The sequence below is a fragment of the Myotis myotis genome, unplaced genomic scaffold, assembly GCF_014108235.1.
Source record: "Myotis myotis isolate mMyoMyo1 unplaced genomic scaffold, mMyoMyo1.p scaffold_m19_p_17, whole genome shotgun sequence".
NCBI lineage: Eukaryota > Metazoa > Chordata > Mammalia > Chiroptera > Vespertilionidae > Myotis > Myotis myotis.
In genome coordinates, this window is record NW_023416321.1 from 23,899,724 (window position 1) to 23,921,738 (window position 22,015).

The 22,015-nt window shown below is 40.5% G+C and overlaps 1 protein-coding gene across 9 annotated transcripts in view; it reads left to right on the plus strand.

Moving 5' to 3' along the window:
- The window catches only part of TRIM37 (tripartite motif containing 37), a 154,971-nt gene that overhangs the window by 50,021 nt on the left and 82,935 nt on the right, over positions 1 to 22,015 (plus strand). For 4 of the 9 annotated variants that reach the window (XM_036340397.1, XM_036340394.1, XM_036340398.1 and 1 more), the window contains exons 19-24: positions 3,578 to 3,886; positions 7,301 to 7,429; positions 7,780 to 7,969; positions 10,511 to 10,629; positions 19,024 to 19,134; positions 20,656 to 20,734. In XM_036340397.1, the coding sequence (XP_036196290.1) occupies positions 3,578 to 3,886; positions 7,301 to 7,429; positions 7,780 to 7,969; positions 10,511 to 10,629; positions 19,024 to 19,134; positions 20,656 to 20,734 (937 nt within the window). Of the gene's footprint in view, positions 1 to 3,577; positions 3,887 to 4,662; positions 4,756 to 7,300; positions 7,430 to 7,779; positions 7,970 to 10,510; positions 10,630 to 19,023; positions 19,135 to 20,655; positions 21,871 to 22,015 lie in introns of those variants that run through there. The other 5 variants (XM_036340395.1, XM_036340400.1, XR_004972828.1 and 2 more) reach the window with 5 other exon arrangements.

Sequence of the window (22,015 nt, forward strand, 5' to 3'; positions counted from 1 at the left end):
CAAAGGTATTTCGTGTGAAAATAATGTCAAAATGCCCGTAAGGAGGATTGGTTTTTTAATGGTTTGCCCTTTAAATTGTATGTAATTGACAGTTTGATCCATATGAAATACAGTTTTCCTCTTTATGAGTGGACTTAGAGTTTTGCACAACTCACGAATACCGTAACTTCCAAGTGGAACTCTGTCTAAGTTGAATATAGAAAAAGATGGTTTACCCACACTTTGATGTTCGGTAGCCAAAAAACCTAAACCAGCTAGCAGCAGTGTTTAGGTACAAAGGTTATTTGTTGAAGAGAAATTACATTTGTGTTACTGTAATACAGTTTATACGCATACATATTAAAGTTTGACTTTTCAAAATGCTATGGCATGGTCATTTTGAATAGCTAAGGATTTACCTTTAAATGACACATTTTAAAAACTATTTTTGTTGGAAAGCTTTTAAAAAATATACCAAACATTTTCCTACCTTCTTAAACAACAGCACTATACAAATTAAATCCGTGGCTTAAAACAATGATTTTGATTCTTTAAAGCAGTGGAACTCATTTTTCAAACAAAGTCTAAGGTAGAGCCTCCATGTAGAAATCAGAGAATTAGAGCTGTTCTACCTAGTGGGGAATGGACTCTCAGAGGTTGGATTAAGTTAGGCCCTTTCCTTTCTAAGGTATACTTCTGTAGGCTTACAACCAAGTTATAAAACAATTGCTTTTATCTATGATGCCCAAGTACATTTTGTATTATATTTGTACTTTTGTAGCACTTACCACATTGTATATGATTTTATATATTTTTCTGAGGCGTTTTTATTGTAGAAAACTGTGGGCAATATTTGCAAAGACCTAGTGAAACAGACAGACAAGTTCTGGTTCTGGAAGTAGGAATGTATATTGGTTTAACCTTTTTGAAGGAAAATTTTATAGTAGGTTCAGAATATTTCTTTTTTTAATATGTTTTTATTGATTTCAGAAAGAGAGGGAGAGAGAGATAAATCATCAATGAGAGAGAATCATTGGTTGCCTCCTGCAAGTCTCACACTGGGGATCAAGCCTACAACCTAGGCATGTGCCCTGACTGGGAATCAAACCTGTGACCTTCTGGTTCATAGGTTGACACTCAACCATTGAACCACTGTGGCTGGGCTCAAAAATATTTCTGTCTTTGAATCATGTAACTTTACTTTTAGGAGTATATTCCAAAGAAAAATCAGAGTTTGAAACTATCCAACAAATACAGGATGGGGCAGAACTAGGTTTACAGTTGTTTGTATGGAAAATAATACAATAATTCTTCTACTTATTAGCTGTGTTACCTTGAGTATTATGTTGGGTAACCTTTATGTGTCTTTCCTCATTTATAAAATGGAGGTAATAGTACTTACCTCAGAGGATTGATATGAGAGGATTAAATGACTTAATGTTTTAAAAATATTTGATACTCACTTTATAGATGTTTGTTAAATAAATACAACAAATCATGATAGAAAATCTTCCCAGAAGTTACTTCTCTTCCCCTTCCCCCCAGTCTTTTGGTTGAGACTGAGTCTTATGTCCACTATCAAAGAGGAATGAGCTTAGACCAGTCCTGGACCCATATCTACTGGAGCCAAAGGGAGGGACCTAACCTCCCTGAGCGCATTGCTGCTCACCTGATACCTGAATACAGTCTGAATCCTTTTTGTGCAAGGGGAAATGGCTGATACACTACAGCACCTACCTTTTACTGTATGTCCTCATTTATGGCAGAAGGCTGTTGTAGCCATTTCTGCTAATAAAGGACTTGTTCTTTGTCTGGTTTGAGTGCCTGTTGGCCCCATTTGGGGATGTGTTATGTGTGTGCAGGTATTGTGTTTTGTGTGTGTTTATTTGGTTTAGTTTCATTTTGCTTTAAGTCAGCCATAATGTTCTTTGATTTCCAAAATATTTAGCTCTTTTCCTTCCTGAGAGGAAAGTGTATTTTCCTTGCTCATAGCTTTCATTTTAATATTTGGGTAGGGGGAAAAGTTAAAAATAGCTTCAACTACTTTCTCTGGGAAGAAAGAAAACATTGTTACTTTAATGGCTGTAGACTCAGTGGCAGGGAACTATTCTTTTGTGATGTTCTGTGGCACTTAATAACTACATATGCTTGGCTAGTACTTCGGTAAATCAACATTTTGAATTTAGTTAGAATATATATATTTTTATATCAGATTTGGCTAAGTAGTTGGCTATGTTTTAAAATTATCCTATATAATAAGTCTGATATACTAAGTGTCTGGTCATTCGGTCAACCAATCAAAGGGTAATATGCTAATGATATGCTAAGGCTGCTCAACCGCTTACTATGACATGCACTAACTACTAGGGGGCAGAGAGTCAACCGGTCAACCAGTCACTATGACGTGCACTGACCGCCAGGGGGCAGATGCTCTGGGTAGGTTAGCTTGCTGCAGGGGTCCGGTCTATCGGGACTGAGCTAGAAGGGCCAGACACACCCTGGAACCCGCCCTGGGCCAGACATGCCCTGGAACCCTCCTGCGGTCCCTCCCTGGCTGGCCAACCTCCTGCATCCCTCCCTGGCCATGATTGTGCACCAGTGGGGTCCCTCGGCCTGGCCTGCGCTCTCTCGCAATCGAGGACCCTTCAGGGGATGTCGGAGAGCTGGTTTTGGCCCGATGGCAGAATGACCAGTCACTATGACCCACAGTGACCACCAGGGGGCAGAAACTCAATGCAGGAGCTGCCCCCTAGTGGTCAAGGCACTCCCCCAGGGGGAGTGCTGCTCAGCCAGAAGCCAGGCTTATGGCTGGTGAGCGCAGCAGCGGTGGCAGGAGCCTCTCCCGCCTCCGTGGCAGCGCTAAGGATGTCCGACTGCCGGCTTAGGCCCGCTGTGGGAACGAGCCTAAGAAGTCAGTCGGACATCACCTGAGGACTCCCGGACTGCGAGAGGGTACAGACCAGGCTCGGGGACACCCCCACCCCCCGAGTTCACAAATTTGGTGTACCAGCCCTCTAGTGAATATAATAAAACTTCAGTGTAGAAAATTTGAGAGAAGAGAAATGTAAAGAAGAAAGCACAGGAAATAGTGCAGCTTTTTAAACTTTAGAGTTCAATATTAGTACAGATTTGGGTGATTATAATGTGACCCAGATTATAACTTTGAAGGTATGAATAATACTAAGATATTTGTGACTATATTTATTTTAATTAATGGCATGTAATACATACATTTATTGTTGACACCACCTAAAGTAGCTTATTTACACATCAAATTTGCATATTTCACAATGCAAAATGATTTTATTTTTTATATTTTTATTGATTTCAGAGAGGAAGGAAGGGGGGGAGAGAGAAGCATTAATGATAGAAAATCATTGATTGACTGCCTCTTGCACACCCCCTACTGGGGATTGAGCCGGCAACCCGGTCATGTACCCTTGGCCGGAATTGAACCTGGGACCCTTCAGTCCACAGGCAGATGCTCTATCCACTGAGCCAAACCAGCTAGGGCCAGAATGGTTTTATTAATGTTAACATCTATATTAACATGAGTTTCTCTCTCTCTCTTCTTTTCTCTCTCTCTCTGTCTCTCAAGTTTCATATTGTCGAAAAGATAAAGATCAAAGGAAACAGCAGGCAATGTGGCGAGTTCCCTCTGACTTAAAGATGCTAAAAAGACTGAAAACTCAAATGGCTGAAGTTCGATGTATGAAGACTGATGTAAAGAATCCACTTTCAGAAATAAAAAGCAGCAATGCTCCTTCTGGAGACATGCAGACAAGCCTTTTTTCTGCTGACCAGGCAGCTCTGGCTGCATGTGGAACTGAAAACTCTGGCAGATTACAGGATTTGGGAATGGAGCTCTTGGCAAAGTCATCAGTTGCCAGTTGCTACATACGAAACTGTAAGTGAAAACGAGCCTGTTAGTGTCTTTTCTCCACATGTCATTTGGGAAGCTAGAGGACAGGTTATTTTCAGAGTAATAATACTTTAAAATCTCTCTTACAATGAATTGAGACTACAGATATATACCACCCTTTCTCCTATCTAAAACAGATTATATTTTTGTCCTGGCTGTTGTAGTCAATGGTTAGAGCATCAGCCTGAGCACCAAAGGGTCTCGGATTTGATTCCTGGCCCAGTTGGGGCATGTGCACAAGGCAACCAATTGATGTGTTTCTCTCACATTCATGTTTTTCTCTGCCCCTTCCTCCCTCCCTTTCACAATCTAAAAATCAATGGAAAAAATATCCTCCAGTGAGGATTAACAAAAAATAAAACAGACTATATTTTCAATTGTATAATAGAGCTAACTTTTCTTGATTGCTTTTTCTGTACTGGGCAATAAATAACACAAAAACCTTAACCTTATGGATCTTGCATTCATGTATTTATATGGTGGGGATTGGACATTAAAATATGTAAAGAAGTAAAGATAATTGCAGTTGATAAAAAGTAAAGAGTACTATAAAGGAAACAACAGAAGAGTGGGTGGAAAGAACAGGTGAGGAATGTGCTCCTTTAGTTAGGGTAGTCAGAGAAAGTCTGAGGAAGCAACATTTGAACTGAGACCTGAAGGTTAAGAAAGTGACAGCCATGCAAAGATCTGTTGGAAGTGTTCTGGGTAAACAACAGAAAATGCAAAGTCACTGATAAAGGATTTGCTCTGCATATTTGAAGGCTCGAAGGAAGACCTTATGGCTGAATATGGTGAACACAGCACGGGGGAGAATAATAGGACATAAGCAGAGAGGTAGGAAGGATCTAGCTCAGGTAGGGTTTTTGGTAAGACCTCAATAAAGAGTTTTGTGTTTTATTCTGGTTTTAGGAGGAAGTCTTTAAAGAATAGGTATCAGGGAGTATTTATTATCTGATTTACTTTTTACAAAGATTACTTTGCTTGTTGGGTGGAGAAGGAACTGAAAAGGGTTGAGAGTGGAAATGGAGTCAGTCCTTGTGGTGTCGTGACAAAAGCGTTTTTGGGAAGCCACATGAGGGCATGAGGTCTGGTGGTAAGATTTATTAGGGTGGAAATAGAAGGCTGCCCCAGGTTCCCAGTGCCTCATCTCTTCCTGTCATGGAAGAAGTCCAGCCAGAAGTTCTGTGCTGTGCCTTAGCAATAATAGAATTTTTGTAATGTTTTGCCGGGAGCCGGTCCATCCTTGCTGTTTCAAAGGACCTGGCATATATGGCATACTGTTCTTAATATGTTTGCTCACCTTCTTGGCACTATGTGTTTTAACCAAGGTCTCTGAGAAAGGTTGTTTCCCCAGGTAGGGATTTTCCCCTGAAGTTAGGGAGGGAATAAAACCTCTTAACTAGTGCCAGGTGGGTAATTAATCACTTTAACTATGAACAATCATGCTTAAGCTACATAATCTTTACTCCCTGGAATGGAGATAAGAAACGCCCTAACCTTTGTAATAGAGATTGATAGGATTGAATCAACTGGTATAAATACAGATGTAATAAGACAGCAAGACACAGAACTAAGAATACAGAATGAAGAGAGACAGAACCTAGGCACAGAACCTACACAGAACGTTCTCTAGAGACAGAAGAACTTCGCTGGAGAGAACATGGCAAAAGATCCTGGACAGAAACTGGCCTCAGAACCTAGAGACAGAACCTAGCAAGAGAACATGGCAAAAGATCCTGGACTGAACCTGACTACAGAAATTGGCAAGAGAACCTGACTAGAACCTGGTAACTGAACCTGGCAGGAGAACCTGGACAGAACCTGGCTGGAGAACCTAGCAAGGGAACTTGGCTACAGAACCTGGCTGGAGAACCTGGAGAACCTGGAGAACCTAGCAAGAGAACATGGACACAGACCCTGGCAGGAGATCCTAAGCAGAACGTCTCTGGAGATCCAGACCAGAACTTGGCTGGAGATCCTGGCTAGGCTGCTGATCAACTGAACACTGTCTTCGTGTCATTCCTTCTTCGCCGACTCCGTCCACACCTTTGGGGACCCCTGGACCTGCTGGGGCTGGACCCCGGCAATGTTTTTCAACTCTATTTAGAAATCCCTTTAGTTTTTTTATTCTCAAGTTTAAAATATGTTGTATGTTCCAATGAGTAGTTTTATTTTTAAAAAAATAATTTTTATTGATTTCAAAGAAGAAGGGGGAGAGAGGGAGAGAGAGAGAGAGAAAGGAGAGAGAGAGAAAGAAACATTAATGATGAGAATCATTGATTAGCTGCCTCCTGCGCGTCCCCCACTAGGGACCAAGCCTGAAACCTGGGCATAAGCCCTGACCAGGAAATAATCCCTCCTGGTTCATAGGTTGTTGCTCAACCACTGAGCCTCACTAGCCAGGCTTATTGTTTTACAATAGGAACTATGAGTGCTCCATTCAAGATGGTTTGGGGGTGTAATGGATCTTGTGCATTTTCATGTGAATTTTATAATTGGTTTGTCAGTTTCAGCCATTAGGAAAAAAAAAGATAGCTAGAGGTTTTATTGGGATTGTGTTGAAATCTGTAGATCAAGTTTGGGAGTACTGCCATATTAACAGTATTAAGTCTCCCAATCAGTGAACACAATATTTTCCTATCTTTTTTTTTTTCTTTCAACGTGTATAGTTTTCAGTGTACAAGTCTTACATTTCTTTGCTTAATTTTTTCCTCTGTTTTCTACTTGATGCTCTTGCAAAATGGAATTGTTTTTTACATTTCATTCTCAGATTTTTGGATTAAAACACAATTGATTATTGGTCATATATGGTTCTACTTTGCTGAACCTGTTTATTACCTTTTAATGCATCTATTCTCTTAAAAAAATTAATTCTTTTTATAGCTTCTTGAGTCTCTGCATGTTAGGCCATTTAGTATCAGTTTTTTCTAATTCATTTTAAGGCCATCCATTTCTGCTAATTACTGATTTAGCCACAAACATCTTAAAGCATTATAATTGTGGTTCATTACTAGTTAAGCATTTTCTTTCCAAACCAGTAATATTTTACCATTTCCAAGTGTTTACCGGTTATATTTTTATTATTAATACTAGTTTAATTACATGGAGATTAGAGTCTATGTCTGGTATGATTTTTCTTTTGAAGTTTCTGACTTACTTATTTTTTTAGATTTGTAAGTTAACACTGCTCCACAAGCAGCAGAGTAGGAGTGCTTTTGGAATAAAACCCCTAATAAACCAGTTGGGACCAAAGCATCCTCTGTTTTGTTTTGTTTATTTTTGACATAGTAGCTAGAATACCTTTCTTGCATGTTAAGATTAAACCTTTCTCTGACTGGCTAGGTAGTGAGTTTTGTGCTATTTTATCATATTCAGAAATGTTTTTAAATGTCTTTGCAGCCACAAATAAGAAGAGTAATTCACCCAAGCCAGCTCGGTCCAGTATAGCAGGTAGTCTATCACTTCGAAGAGCAGTAGACCCTGGGGAAAATACCTATTCAAGGGGAGACTGTCAACCTCTGTCTGAAGGTAAATTTGAAGAGTTCAAAATGTAATTTGCATGGGTAGAAGTCTGTTATTCAGAATTGATCTTACATATAGCTTTAGACTCTACCATAATGCTGAAACGTGATTCAAAACTTCCTTGATCTCACAACAGATTAATTGGAGCCATCAGTAAAAAAAAAAATGCAGCCATTAGGTTGCATATTCTGGATGCCTTAATTTTAAACAGTTGGCATCAAAAAGATTATGATATATTTTAAAATTATTTTTGCATTTTCCTGTAGTTTAAAAATGTATGATAAGATCTGAAGTGGAAATCTGAGAGAGAACATTTTGTTTTCCTTTTATCTGAATATCCCCTTCCTTTTCTGTAGTTTCCCCAGGAAGCTCTCAGTCTGGGAGCAGGCACAGTTCTCCTCGAGCCTTGACACATGGCAGTTTCGGTGATATTCTGCCGAAATCTGAAGACCTGCAGAGTCAGGCTTTGGATTCAAATGCTATTGTGGTTGCAGTTATCAATGGCTTACCTGCTGTTGAGAAAAGGAGGAAGATGGTCACCTTGGGGTAAATTAAGTTTTTTGTTTATGAAATGAAATAATAGCTTCATAACGAACAAAATCAATTTCTAGTATGTTAAGTTTTTAGCAGAGAGAACGTCCATTTGTTGTATTAAAGTGCAACTTTTAAAGTATCAGAAACCTGCCCTGACCAGTGTTGCTCAGTTGCTGCCCCCATGCCAGAGGGGCTCTGGTTCAATCCTTAGCCCCAGTTGGGATGCATGCTGGAGGCAACCAATCCATGTGACTTTCTCATATCAATGTTTCTCTCTCTCTCTCTGTCTCATTCTCTTTTCCTCTCCCTCTTTCCTACTCTCTCAAAATCAAAAAAAATATCCTTGGGTGAGGATTTAAATAAATAAAAAAGTATCTAAAACCTTACTTTTTTTTTCTTAATGGGATGATATAGTACCAGAAATTTAGTTTATGTTGGAGCTCATTTTCACTGAAGTTAGGATAATAATGGTGTGAAACCTTATATGACCTCTGCCTTCTGATATTTTTTTGTGTGTCAGCCATTTTTTTTGCCATCTGTGCCACACTTTTCAAAGATATCTTTGCTGGGCTATATTGTACCTCATAGACCTTTTACACATACTTTGTGTGGAACAAAGCACTTCTGGAAATTTTATTTTAACACTTTTTTATTTCACCTTTCCTCTCCTCTTATAAAAGTGTTGTCAAAATTCATAGTTGGAATTTCCCAAAATGATATATGTAATAGTCAGCACTTTTATCTATCTAAGCTCAAACCCCAGCCATGTCAATTAAACTTCCATCCCCTCAAAAGATAGAGTGATTGTCTATGAATGTACCAGATGAGCTTTACATAATATCCATCTGCTGATCTATTTTATGGATATTAAGTACATTTATAATTAAAAAATGGAATGGTTCTACTTTGGAGACTTTGAATTAAATTTAGAGAAATATTTACATCTCTTATGTATTAACTTCATACAGTTTTAAGATCTGGACAATTACCAAAACTAAAAGGATAGCTGGTAGTTTAATTTTCTGTTTTGGCTCAAGTTGAAGCAATGGAAAGGTGTTGTAATCATTGGTGATTAACTTGTCCTCTCCATTAGTTAGCCTGATTTTATACATGTTCCTTTCACTTTGAAGCTACAACTAGCTTTTACATTTTATGATGGAGATATTTGTCTGCCTTTAGCCATAAACATTATATGTATATAAACGTAGACTTTTTTCTAGACTGTAAAATTCTTTATAAGTGACTGGAGCTCTTAACCCTCATTTTACAGTTAATTGTATCATCAGCTTGGGTCTTCTTTTCATTTCCTGATTTAAAGTAGTGTAAGCAAAAATTTTAAATAATAGTGGTTCAGAAAAGTCAACAAAAGAAAGACTATTAAGTGAAAATTTTCCCATTTTTGTCTTCCATCTGCTTAGTTTTCCCATCCCCTGTCCACGTACATTCCTGCTGTTAATTTTTTGTATATGACTAGAGGCCTGGTGCACGTACTCGTGCACGGGTGGGGTCCAGCTGGCCCGCCGCGATTGGGGCCAATCTGGCCAGGCTGACTGGGGGGAGCGGCCATGAGTGTTTGGCAGTCCAGCCCCGCCCCTTGGTTTAACTCCTGGTCAAGGGGATAATTTGCATATTAGCCTTTTATTATATAGGATGTATGTGTCTTCTCAGTTTTTATGCATATTTAAGCAACTGTGAGTATATAGCTTTTTTAATACAAAAGATGCATTTGTTTTCTTAATAATATATCTAAAAAGTTTTTCCATATTGCTGAGAAAATATTATTTTGGACTTCTGTTTTTTAATTGAAATTTTTCTTGTAGATTCCATGCAGTTAAAAGAAATAATACATAGAATCCTGTATTCCTTAACCAGTTTCTCCTAATGATAACACTTTGTAAAACTAATACAATATCACAGCCATGATGTTGACACCGATGTAGTCCATTTTATAACCTTTGTAGTGAGTCCTCTAGTGAATTTTTTTTTAATATATTTTATTGATTTTTTACAGAGAGGAAGGGAGAGAAATAGAGAGCCAGAAACATTGATGAGAGAGAAACATCGATCAGCTGCCTCCTGCACATCCCCCACTGGGTATGTGCCTGCAACCCAGGTACATGCCCTTGACCGGAATCGAACCCGGGACCCTTAAGTCCGCAGGCTGACGCTCCATCCACTGAGCCAAACTGGCTTCGGCCCTCTAGTGAATTTTTAAAGATAAACTTGAGCCCGGCCGATGTGGTTGAGTTTCGACCTATGAAGCAGGAGGTCATGGTTCGATTCTCAGTCAGGGTACATGCCCAGGTTGCAGGCTTGATCCCCAGTGTGGGGCGTGCAGCAGACAGCCGATCAATGATATTCTCTCATCGTTGATGTTTCTATCTCTCCCTCTCCCTTCCTCTCTGAAATCAATAAAAATATATTTTGAAAAATAAACAAACTTGAAATTTACTATTAGACATGAGTGGCATATATCCTCAGTTTCAGGAGAAGAAAATATACAATTGTTAGTGAGTACTTATAGAAAAATATCAAGCTGTTTTCTTTTTTGAGGACTAATGTTAAAGGAGGTCGTCTGGAAGGAATGCAAATGACTGACTTGGAAAATAATTCTGAAACTGGGGAATTACAGGCTATACTGCCTGAAGGAGCTTCAGCTGCCCCTGAGGAAGGTAAGGAATGACAAGTCATAATTAGGCAGGAGGTGGGAATAATGACCTTTTTTGGTGGTGGTGCTGGTGGTGGTGATTGGTTGGTTTAACCCTTTGTATGCCATAGGCAAGTATAGACGCAATTAAATTCAAAATATCGTGGCATATGGGGATGGTCTCCATTTTGGATGTGTGGCAGTTAACTGGTTAATTAAAAAGTTATTGAGGCGCCCTAGCCGGTTTGGCTCAGTGGATAGAGTGGTTTGGCTCAGTGGATAGAGTGTCGGTCTGTAGACTGAAGGGTCCCAGGTTCGATTCCGTTCAAGGGCAAATGCCTGAGTTGCGGGCTTGATCCCAGTGGTGGGCGGGGGGTATGCAGGAGGCAGCCAATCAATGATTCCCTCTCATCATTGATGTTTCTATCTATCTCTCCCTCTCTCTCTGAAATCAATAAAAGTATATTTTAAAAAAAAAGCTATTGAGGCAATATCTGATGTCCTTAATCTAAACACAACATCTATTGTGCCACTGAATTTTATTTACTAGGTCATTAAGCAAAGGGGAAGACAAAATGGATACTTGATTACATTAAAGGACATGTCTTACTAGACATTTACAGGAGGGGAAAATTTATGGATAGTTTATCTGCTTAGTTAATATATTAAGCTACCTACATGACAGTCATTGAGTTTTTGTTAGATAATGCAAAGATGAAATTAAATATATTCAGTCTTATGGGGGAGACATGCAAAACAGTAATTAGAATATTAAGTGTTAATCCTTCATCTTTTTTTTTTAATTAAATCTTTATTGTTCAGATTATTGCAGTTGTTCCTCTTTTTTTTCCCCATAGCTCCCCTCCACCTGATTCCCACCCCACCCTCTGCCCTTACCGCCACCCCCCCCACTGTCCTCATCCATAGGTGTACGATTTTTGTCCAGTCTCTTCCTGCACCCTCCACACCCATTTCCCCCCGAGAATTGTCAGTCCACTCCCTTTGTATGCCCCTGATTCTATTATATTCACCAGTTTATTCTGTTCATCAGATTATTTATTACCTTGATTTTTAGATTCACTTGTTGATAGATATGTATTTGTTGTTCATAATTTTTATCTTTACCTTTTTCTTCTTACTCTTCTTAAAGAATACCTTTCAGCATTTCATATAATACTGGTTTGGTGGTGATGAACTCCTTTAGTTTTTTCTTATCGGTGAATCTCTTTATCTGACCTTCAGTTCTGAATGATAGCTTTGCTGGGTAAAGTAATCTTGGTTGTAGGTTCTTGGTATTCATCACTTTGAATATTTCTTGCCACTCTCTTCTGGCCTGCATAGTTTCTGTTGAGAAATCAGCTGACAGTCGTATGGGTATTCCCTTGTAGGTAACTGAGTTTCTTTCTCTTGCTGCTTTTAAGTTTCTCTCTTTGTCTTCTGCTCTTGGCATTTTAATTATGATGTGTCTTGGTGTGGGCCTCTTTGGATTCCTTTTGTTTGGGGTTCTCTGTGCTTCCTGGACTTGTAAGTCTATTTCTTTCACCAGGTAGGGGAAGTTTTCTGTCATTATTTCTTCAAATAGGTTTTCAATATCTTGCCCTCTCTCTTCTTCTGGCACCCCTATAATTCGGATGTTGGTTCACTTAAAGTTGTCCCAGAGGCTCCTTACACTATCTTCATATTTTTGGATTCTTTTTTCTTTTTGCTTTTCCGGTTGGGTTTTTTTTTTTTTGCTTCTTCGTATTTCGAATCTTTGACTTGATTCTTGTGATCCTCTAGTCTGCTGTTGGATCTCTGTATAATATTCTTTATTTCAGTCAGTGTATGCTTAATTTCTAGTTGGTCCTTTTTCATATCCTCGAGGATCTCACTAGATTTCTTGAGGGTCTCACTAAATTTATCGGCGGTTTCTAGAAAATTCTTGAAAAACCTCATAAGTTTGGTTTTGAACTCTATATCCAGTAGTTTGCTTTCCTCCATTTCTGTCATTTGTGACCTGTTTCTTTGTCTCCGCATTTTGGCTGCTTCATTGTGTTGATAAGGTGGCTTTCTGTGCTAGGTGTCCTATAGGGCCCAGTGGCTCAGCCTCCCCAATCACCTGAGGTGGACACTCTTGGTGCACCCCTCTGTGGGCTGTGTGCACAGTCTTGTAGTTAAGCCTTGATTGTAGTTGGTATCACTGGGAGGAATTGACCTCCAGGCCAATTGGCTGTGAGAATCAGTTGTGTCTGCAGTGGGAGAACTTCTGTGCTGGAGACACCCTTATGGGGCAAGACTTGCTTCAGTGGGGCTTTGGTGCTCAGAGTCTGCCCCCTGAGTGTGTCCCTTATGGATCTGAGGAGTTGTAATCTGGATGGTCCCACTCTGACCACTGGATACACTGGCACTTGGATCTCTAAGGGGTGCTAATTTAGCCTCTGCCTGAAGCTACCCAGCAGGAGCTACGGAAAGATCTGTAGATTCCTCTTCCTTGTTTGGGGTTTGGAGGTGCCCAGATGAGGCCCATCTGTGAAGCAGTGCAAGCTACTGTGGGGCCTTGGGCCTTCTTTTGGATGTTCTGGGTCTCTCTGACCCAGCTGCAGTTTGTTAGGTAATTTTAGATTGCAAAGGGCCAGGTCATTCATATGCAAAAGCCTCTGCACACAGCTTGGGTGGGCGGGGTCTCAGGGAATCAACAGGGCGGAGCAAACAGCTATGGCTGATCCTCAGTCCTGCCCTAAGAGGCCCCGGGTCTCAGTGTCCCTCGGAAATCGCTGCAAGCACCTCTGGGAGAAAGCTGCCCTCGCGTTCCACCCGCTGCCAGACAGTCCAGTTTCTCCCCATATGAGTCTGGGTCCCTGGAGACTCACCTGGAACTGGAGTTCAGAGCAGGAGCATGTGACTCCCTCCCAATTGAAAAAGACAACTGCGTCTTCAGTTGCCAGCCCTTTCCGCGTGCGCCTCCGTACCTCTGCACTTTACTTTCCTCTGAGTCTCAGGGTGCTTTTCTCTTTCCTTCTAGTTGTAGAATTTCCACTTAGCCAGCCTTCCTGTGGTTCTGGATGATGTCCGTTTTGTCTTTTAGTTGTATTTTTGAGGTGGTTGTGCGAGGCAGCAATTTCAGGTGTTTACCTATGCCGCCATCTTGGTTTCCCCCCAATCCTTCATCTTTTAAAGTGAGTCTTGATTAACGTTTGTACTGCTTTGCTCTTGTAGAAGTATTCCATACTTTAACCATTTTTTTAAAAAAAAACCTGCAAATTCATTTTCAGTTACATTTCTAGTATTCTACATGTTCTTTCAGGTTCCTCATTCTTTATGTAAAAGTATAGACGACATTTTGTAATATGGAAGGTGTTTGAAACAGGGCTTATGTGTATTGCCCTTGCTGTGTTCTTTTTATGTTAACAGAACTACGAGTCAACTTCATTAATATTTGATATTGAAAATTTTAAAAATCTCAGTAAAACTGCCACCTTCCACCTCTGCACTTATTTTAATTTCAGTGATTGATGAGTTGTAGCTAAAAGCATGCATACAGGTGCCAGCACACTGGCTACCCTGTGAGAGGGCATGTGGGTGGTGGCATTTTCAAGGTTTTCAGTGAAAGAACATTCAACATTTTGGTCTTCCTTCTTAGTAGGTATTCCTATGGTGTGAGCAGCATTATTTCAGTAGAAGAAATTAAATGGATGCCGTAACCGGTTTGGCTCAGTGGATAGAGCATCGGCCTGCGGACTGAAAGGTCCCAGGTTCGATTCCAGTCAAGGGCATGTACCTTGGTTGCGGGCACCTCTCCAGTGGGGAGTGTGCAGGAGGCAGCTGATCGATGTTTCTCTCTCATCGATGTTTCTAACTCTCTATCCCTCTCCCTTCCTCTCTGTAAAAAATCAATAAAATATATTTAAAAAAAAAAATGGAAAGGATTTTAAAAGTGAAGTGTTGATTGTTAAAACATTAAGAAAGAAATATTATGATTGTTCTTTATTTAAAGGACCTGTAGTTGTTTATTTGCCTATATTTATATATATGATTATAAACTATAGTGTCTTAAATTACTACAGCATGTACTGGAATTCCTTTTATTAATGCAGCATTTATGACAAATACTTCTAATTTGCCTGGCATTGCATATGTTGCTGATAATTTCTGAACCTACTAGTTCAGGGTTTCTCTACTTTGGCACTATTGACATTTTGGACCAGTTGATCTTTGTTGTAGGAGGCTGCCTTGTGCATTGTAGAATGTTTAGCTGCATCCTGTTTTTACCCACTAGGTTTCAGTACTACCTCCTCCGAGTTGCAGTAACCAAAAATGTTCAGACATTGCCAGATGTCTCCATGGAGGCAGTCATCCCCAGTTGAGAGCCACTGGTTCAGTTGAATGACTCAACCAGGGATGACCACTCCTTAAGAATTACTTGCCTGCCTCACCAGCATGGCTCAGTGGTTGAGCGTCGACCTATAAACTAGGAGGTCATGGTTTGATTCCCAGTCAGGGCACATGCCCAGGTTGCAGGCGCAATCCCCAGTGTGAGGTATACAGGAGACAGTCTATCAGTGATTCTCTCTCATCATGTTTCTATCTCTCCCTCTCCCTTCCATTTTGAAATCAATTAAAAAAATATATATTTTTAAATTACTTGCCAGAGTGGTTCCTGATTACAAATGGGAGCAGGTGATAGCTCTCCAGTATACTGGATATACAGGGGTTGGCAAACATAGGTTTATAGTTGTTCAAAAAGGAAAAATAAGGAATACAAGAATCTACACTAATAAAAGACAAACATGCAAATTGACTGTACCTTCACTATGCCTTAAACCACGCCCACCAGCCAGTCAGAGTGACTATATGCAAATTAACCCAACCAAGATGGCAGCCGGTAGCCACGGAGCTGGAGCGAGCAGGCAGCTTGGTTGCCCCTGGCAATGGAGGAAACCAAGCTTCCCTCCCTCCCGCCCTGGCCGGCTCTGAGCTCCTCTCAAGGCTACAAAGTTTCAATTATAGAAAGTAAATAAATCCCAGAATAAAAAAGAAAAAGAAAAAAAGGAGAGGCTGGAAGCTTCCGTCACCAGGGGGATTGGCCAGCCTGAAAACAGCCATCAGCCCCTCACCTAGGCTGGCCAGGCACCCCAGTGGGGACCCCCCACCCTAAAGGAGGTGTGGCCAGCCTGCAAACAGCCATCAGTCCCTCACCCAGGCTGGCCAAACCTCCATTGAGTGAGGGTCCCCATTGGGAGGGGGGGCTTGACCAGCCTGCAGACAGCCATCAGCCCCTCACCCAGGCTGACCAGGCACCCCAGTGGGGACTCCCACCCTGAAGGGGGTGTGACCACCAGCCTGCAAACACCCATCAGCTCCTTACCCAGGCTGGCCAGGCACCCCAGTGGGACCCCCACCCTGATCCAGGACACCCTTCACGGCAAACCAGCCAGCCCCCACCCATGCACCAGGTCTCTATCCTATATAATAAAAGGGTAATATACAAACTGAGCCTAACAGCAGAACAATTGGGAATGACTGGTCACTATGACACACACTGACCACCAGGGGGCAGACTCAATGCAGGAGCTGCCCGCTGGTGGTCAGTGCGCTCCCATGGGGAGTTCTGCTCAGCCACAAACCAGGCTGACGGCTGCCAGTACAGCGGTGGTGGTGGGAGCCTCTCCTGCCTCCTCAGCAGTGCTAAGGATGTCTGACTGCAGCTTAGGCCTGCTCCTGCTGGCAAGTGGACATCCCCCGAGGGCTCCCGGGCTGCCAGAGGTATGTCTGATTTCCAGCTTAGGCCCAATCCCCCGGTGAGCGGGGCTAAGCCAGCAGGTGGTCATCCCCCGAGGGGGTCCCAAACTGCGAGAGGGCACGGGCCGGGCTGAGGGGACCCCCCCCCAGTGCACAAATTTTTGTGCACCGGGCCTCTAGTTAATAATAATACAAGAAAATTCCATGTTTTGCATACCCACAACTGTAAGTCTACTTTTCCTCACCCCTATGTGTGTGGGTGGTGGGAGGGAGGCAAGGAGAGCAATTGAAACAACTGGGTCAGTTTCAAAGAATCCAGTTAATAGCCTATCCTGTATAATAAAGAGGTAATATGCAAATTAACCCTCACGTCCTCACAAGGTGGCTGCCTATGAATGACCAGGTCGGCAGGGGGGTTAGTGAGGGATGACCAAACGACTGGACAAGCAGGCTGCGTGGGGCGACCAGGCTGGCAGGGAGGTTAGTGAGGGACGACTGAACAGCAGGCTGCGTGGGACAACCAGGGTGGCGTGGTGGCCGTGAAGGGCGACCAGGCTGGCAAGGATGGGGAGGGGCAGTTGAGGCTGACCAGGCCAGCAGGGGGAGCAGTTGGGAGCGACCAGGCCAGCAGAGGGAGGCACTTAGGGGCGACCAGGCTGGCGGGGGGGGGGGGGGGGGGGGCCAGTTAGGGAGGACCAGGCAGGCAGGCAGGTGAGCGATTAGGAGCCAGTGGTCCAGGATTGTGAGAAGGGATGTATGACCAAGGGGTCCCGGATTGGAAAGGGTGCAGGCTGACCTGAGGGGACCCCCGCCCTATCTCTGTGGCAGTATGTTTGAAACATTCCCTTTTATCCCTTGTTTCTTAAACCTCTGTTTTATAATTTTCATCTCATTTTTCTTCGGTGTATGGGTAATTTCCTCAGTTCTGTCTTTAAGCTTGCAACCTGTTTTTCAACTTTCTAAATTCATCTATTAATATTTTAATTTTAAAATGACTATATCTTTCATTTCTAGAAGTACTTAGTAATTTAAAAAGTATCCTTTTGTTTTCCACATTAGTCTTTTACAAGTTATTTCATGATAGTGAAAGATTCATGGTATTGTTCTGTCTGTATATCTGCTTGACTCTTCAGGATTGTAATGTTGTAATCCACATTGTTTGTTTGTTTTGTAAATTTTGATTGGAACACAACTTTTTGAGACTCCCAACCCTACCCTTCAAGAATTCTTTATTTTCTTTTTTCTGTGATAATTTTGTACCTGGATTGTGGAAGCATTCCTCCAGAGAGGTTTTTAACAAGTTTCAAGAGTGTTCATGAGCATTTTTATATCTACTTTGAAGTTCTTTGTTAGATAATTTCAACATCTCTGTCATCTCAGCATTGATGTTTGTTGATTATCTTTTTCTGGTTCTTCATTTGCTGAGGTAATTTTGGATTGTATCCTGGGCATTTTTAATATGATTTTATGAGACTCGGAGTCTTGTTTAAATCTACCAATTTGGTGGTACTTCAAATTCTGGTCTACACCAATATGCTTGTTTCTATTTACTTTTCAGAGTCCTTAAATAGCGGCTTCATGCATTCTGTCCACATTTATAGTTCCATTCAGTGGGAAAGACTGGATGGGATGTGCTTACTCCCTTTACCCAGAGCCTTCCCTTCAAAGGATTTTGCATTTGCTTTGTTCAAATAACCCTAGCTGCTAGCCAATTTTTATGTTAATTTCCTTATCTTTGAACCTTAACTTTAAATCCCAAACCTAAGTTGTTTAAGTACACAGGCTTTAGTTTGAATTCTTATATGAACTGAGCCTAGCAAAAACAGACAAAATTCCCTGCTGTCTTTCTATGCCAGTCGGCAGAGTTTTGGTCTCAGTATCGACTCCCTTCTGTGGTAGGTCCAAAGATTTTTTTTTCCCCAATCTCCAAGGGAGTGTGAAAGACCTTCAAGTTACACCCTCTGGACAACTGTGGTGCTGGACCCACTGGTCTCCCTTCTCCTGCTCCTTTTGGCAGCTGTGGCTTTTTCACTTCTTTCTTTTAAATGTGGCTCTTAGTTAAAATAATATTTTAAGGTTACTTTTTTTCCACCATTTATAAGGGTGTGTAGCAGATATATTTTCAGATTTTCTTGATCATTATCTTCTTGTAATAGAAATACTTTCTATAGATTTTTTCTCTTAAAAATCAGCTTAAGTACACAAATACAAAATTGGAGGCCCAATGGGATAGTAACTCATTTATTGCTAGAATTACTGGAATTTTTTAAAACATGCATATACAGATAAATGTGTATTTTGTTTACATAACATGTTTATATGTTTTAGGCTAGAAACAATTATATGTATGTCCAGTCGGGATTGAGAGTTACTATTATCGCTTATGATTCTAGAAAATACAGTGTGACTTCAGAAAAAAAAATTCTCAGTATAATGAAATTAATACTGGTTTCAAATTCAGGTACTGTGGAAAGGTTAATTTTAGTCTTTGAGGACAAAAATAAGACCACTGCTCTAATAATTAGAACTGAGGTTTGTGTGGTTGGTTTTCCTTGTTTTGTGTCTTGGCATTGTGTCTTATATTGTCTTGGCATTCAATGTAAAATTCAGTGGGAATCACAGTTTAGTTGTAAGATTTCCTCTGCCTTTCACATGAAGTGGCTGCTTGTCAGAGACATGTTCTTCCCTTCTTTCCTGGCAGGAATGAGTAGCGACAGTGATGTGGAATGTGACACCGAGAACGAGGAGCAGGAAGAGCACACCAGCCTGGGCGGATTCAACGACTCTTTCACAGCACAGCCCCCAGATGAAGGTGCAGAGCCTGGTGTCACTTCACAGAGATGAATAAAGCCAATTCTGCTGCTGCTGCTGCTGCTGCTGCTGATTTGCTTCTGTTCTACTTCTGCTTCTCTTTCTGTTTTAATTATTGTCATTTATGAGACAATACTAATATATATGGGGTAAACTAAATGGTGAGAACTGAAGAAAATTAGTAAGTAATATTTGGCTGGTCAGACACCTAATGGGTGCTACTTACTGAGTGAAGCAGAGGTCGGGAACCTGCTCCAGTGTAGCCTGTGGTCCTTTAAGAATAGCTTTTCTGCCGAAACCGGTTTGGCTCAGTGGATAGAGCGTCGGCCTGCGGACTGAAGGGTCCCGGGTTCGATTCCGGTCAAGGGCATGTACCTGGGTTGCGGGCACATCCCCAGTAGGAGATGTGCAGGAGGCAGCTGATTGATGTTTCTCTCTCATCGATGTTTCTAACTCTCTATCTCTCTCCCTTCCTCTCTGTAAAAAATCAATAAAATATATTAAAAAAAATTTTTTTTAAAAATAGCTTTTCTGTTGTAAAGTTATAAAACAGAGTCCATTTGTGGCCTGTGGTACCTACGTACTAGTATTTACTCTCTGCCCATTTGTAGTAGATGTTTGCCAGCCCCTAGGGAGGTTTCAGATGTTTGACTTTTTTCTTTTTAGAAATATTTATAGCCTAGAACTTTTTCTGATTTTTCTAGACATATATGCAGATAATGGAATCATAAGTTATTATTCCCTCTTCCCCCCAAAAATGTCTTAGGAAAAAAACTCACTGAGAGAAACACATTGTTAATATTTTTGGTTTGTTTGAGGTATTAAACATAATGTTTTGTGTATATACACATGTATGTATTGCAAAATGATTGCCACAGTAAGTTTAGTTAACATCTATCACCCACTGTTAATTTTATCCAGAGACCTTAATGGTCAATCTGAGCATTCAGAAGAATTCCTGGGATGCGAATGTTGCCAGGCTTGTGCTAATTGTCAGCTTTATAGTTTACATATTTCCCTCATGTCCTATCTAGTGTCTAATAGAGAGCCATGCATTTGATGATTTTTAAGTATTAAAACACTTTTAGTAGTTTTTTCTCCTTCCAAAAGAAGCAGCCAACTTTTGGCAAGTTTTTGAATGCTGGTAGGTGTTTGTCGTGATATTTGTATGTGCAATTTAATTGGCTTTACAATACGTTTTATGTTTATACAGTCTTCAGAGTGTACATCACCACTTCATGTTCCTTCTTCAGCTGCCCCCACAGTGTCCCTGGAGGACAAAGTGAGGCAATGCCTTTCATTTTCTAACTATGGATATCTATTGCACCTTTCTTTTCTCCTTTATTTCCCCTTGTGTTTGCTTGCACCTGACTCAGGTCACAAATTCCCTAAAGACAGCTTTGTTCACAACCCAGCAAGTCTTTATTGCTTAAATACCATACTTGGTAAGATCATTTAAAGACATGCAAAAAAATACTGGTCATTAGAAAATGTAATGTTTTTCTTTTCTTTTTTATCTTAGATACACATTCTAGTTTTCCTGATGGTGAACAAATAGGCCTTGAAGATCTCAGCTTCAGTACTGAAGACAACAGTGGAAGGTAATTTTCAAACCAAGAGAACTGACTTGCAAGCTATCTTGACCCTGAAATTTGCTGAAGTTGGTGCTCAAATTGTCATCTATCAGATTTTGTCTAATTTTTTTTCATCATATCTACCTGAAATGATAATTATGAAACTTTAGAAAGTAGCACAATTCTACTAGAAGACTTTAGTACACAGGAAAAAAAGTGTGGGAAGAATTCTGTGTGATGTAGTAAATAAATATGTAGTCCTTAATTAATTTAGTAAAGTAGTATATTCTTAAAGAGCAGTTTGTCGACTACAACAGAAGAGCAAGTAACTACCGAAAAATGTCCCCAGAGACGTGCATGTGCTCAGTGATGTTGGCTCCTGGTCCTGTCCTGTTTTTGGCTAGGTGCTCAGTTGTGTTTAAGTGCCTGGCTTTTGGGTCTTAACCAGTGTATAGTTTCATTAGTGCCTGTAGATTAGTGAACAGAAAAATTACTTATGTGTAGATTCTGTCCCGTAGATACTTTATTATGTGAATGACTGAAGTAACACTACACTAACTAAAGTTAACTTATTTATCTTTTCGTGTGTTTATTCAAGTGCAGGCACACTGATCAATGGCTCATAATCTTTCTATTGTGTGACTTTTACAAGTGTATTTTTACTAGTAAATAAGTTAATGTGGATTGGTTATATTCCTGGTTACATGAATGCGTATAAGATCATTTAAAGTATCTCATTTTTTTTTTTGCCTCTAAAGTACAAGTATTTAATGTCCTCTTGTTCTCCTTTTTTTCATTAGTTGGACATTGATTGATTTCAATGTCAGGGACATTTAAAGAAATACAAATTGCAGGTTTGCATGAAACTGTGGTATAGGTTTCTTTCATACTTGCAATGAGCCCAAAGTAGTTGCCAAACTTTTGCCATTGTGCTCCTGCATTTGTGTTTGAGCTGCTAGACTGTTGGTGAAAATTACACTGAAAGTTGACTGAGACTATTGAAAAAGCATGAATATATATACATGTGAGAGGCGTCTCATCTGCTTATATTTTACTTAATATTCACTTTTCCATGTCTAATGTGTTGCCAGTTGCTATGATTCATGGTTTGCTTTTGTTCAAAACAGTTTGCTCTTTTTGTTAATAAAATGAACTTGAGAAAATATTATGCCTCTGCAATTTATTAGAAGTGGGACAGGAAGCCTCCTTTTTTATTTTTTCTATTTATATTGCCTGCATATTATAGAGGCTGTTGAGCTCTGTAGACTGTTAGTAAATGCATGGGAAGTTAAGAGACTTATTTATAAT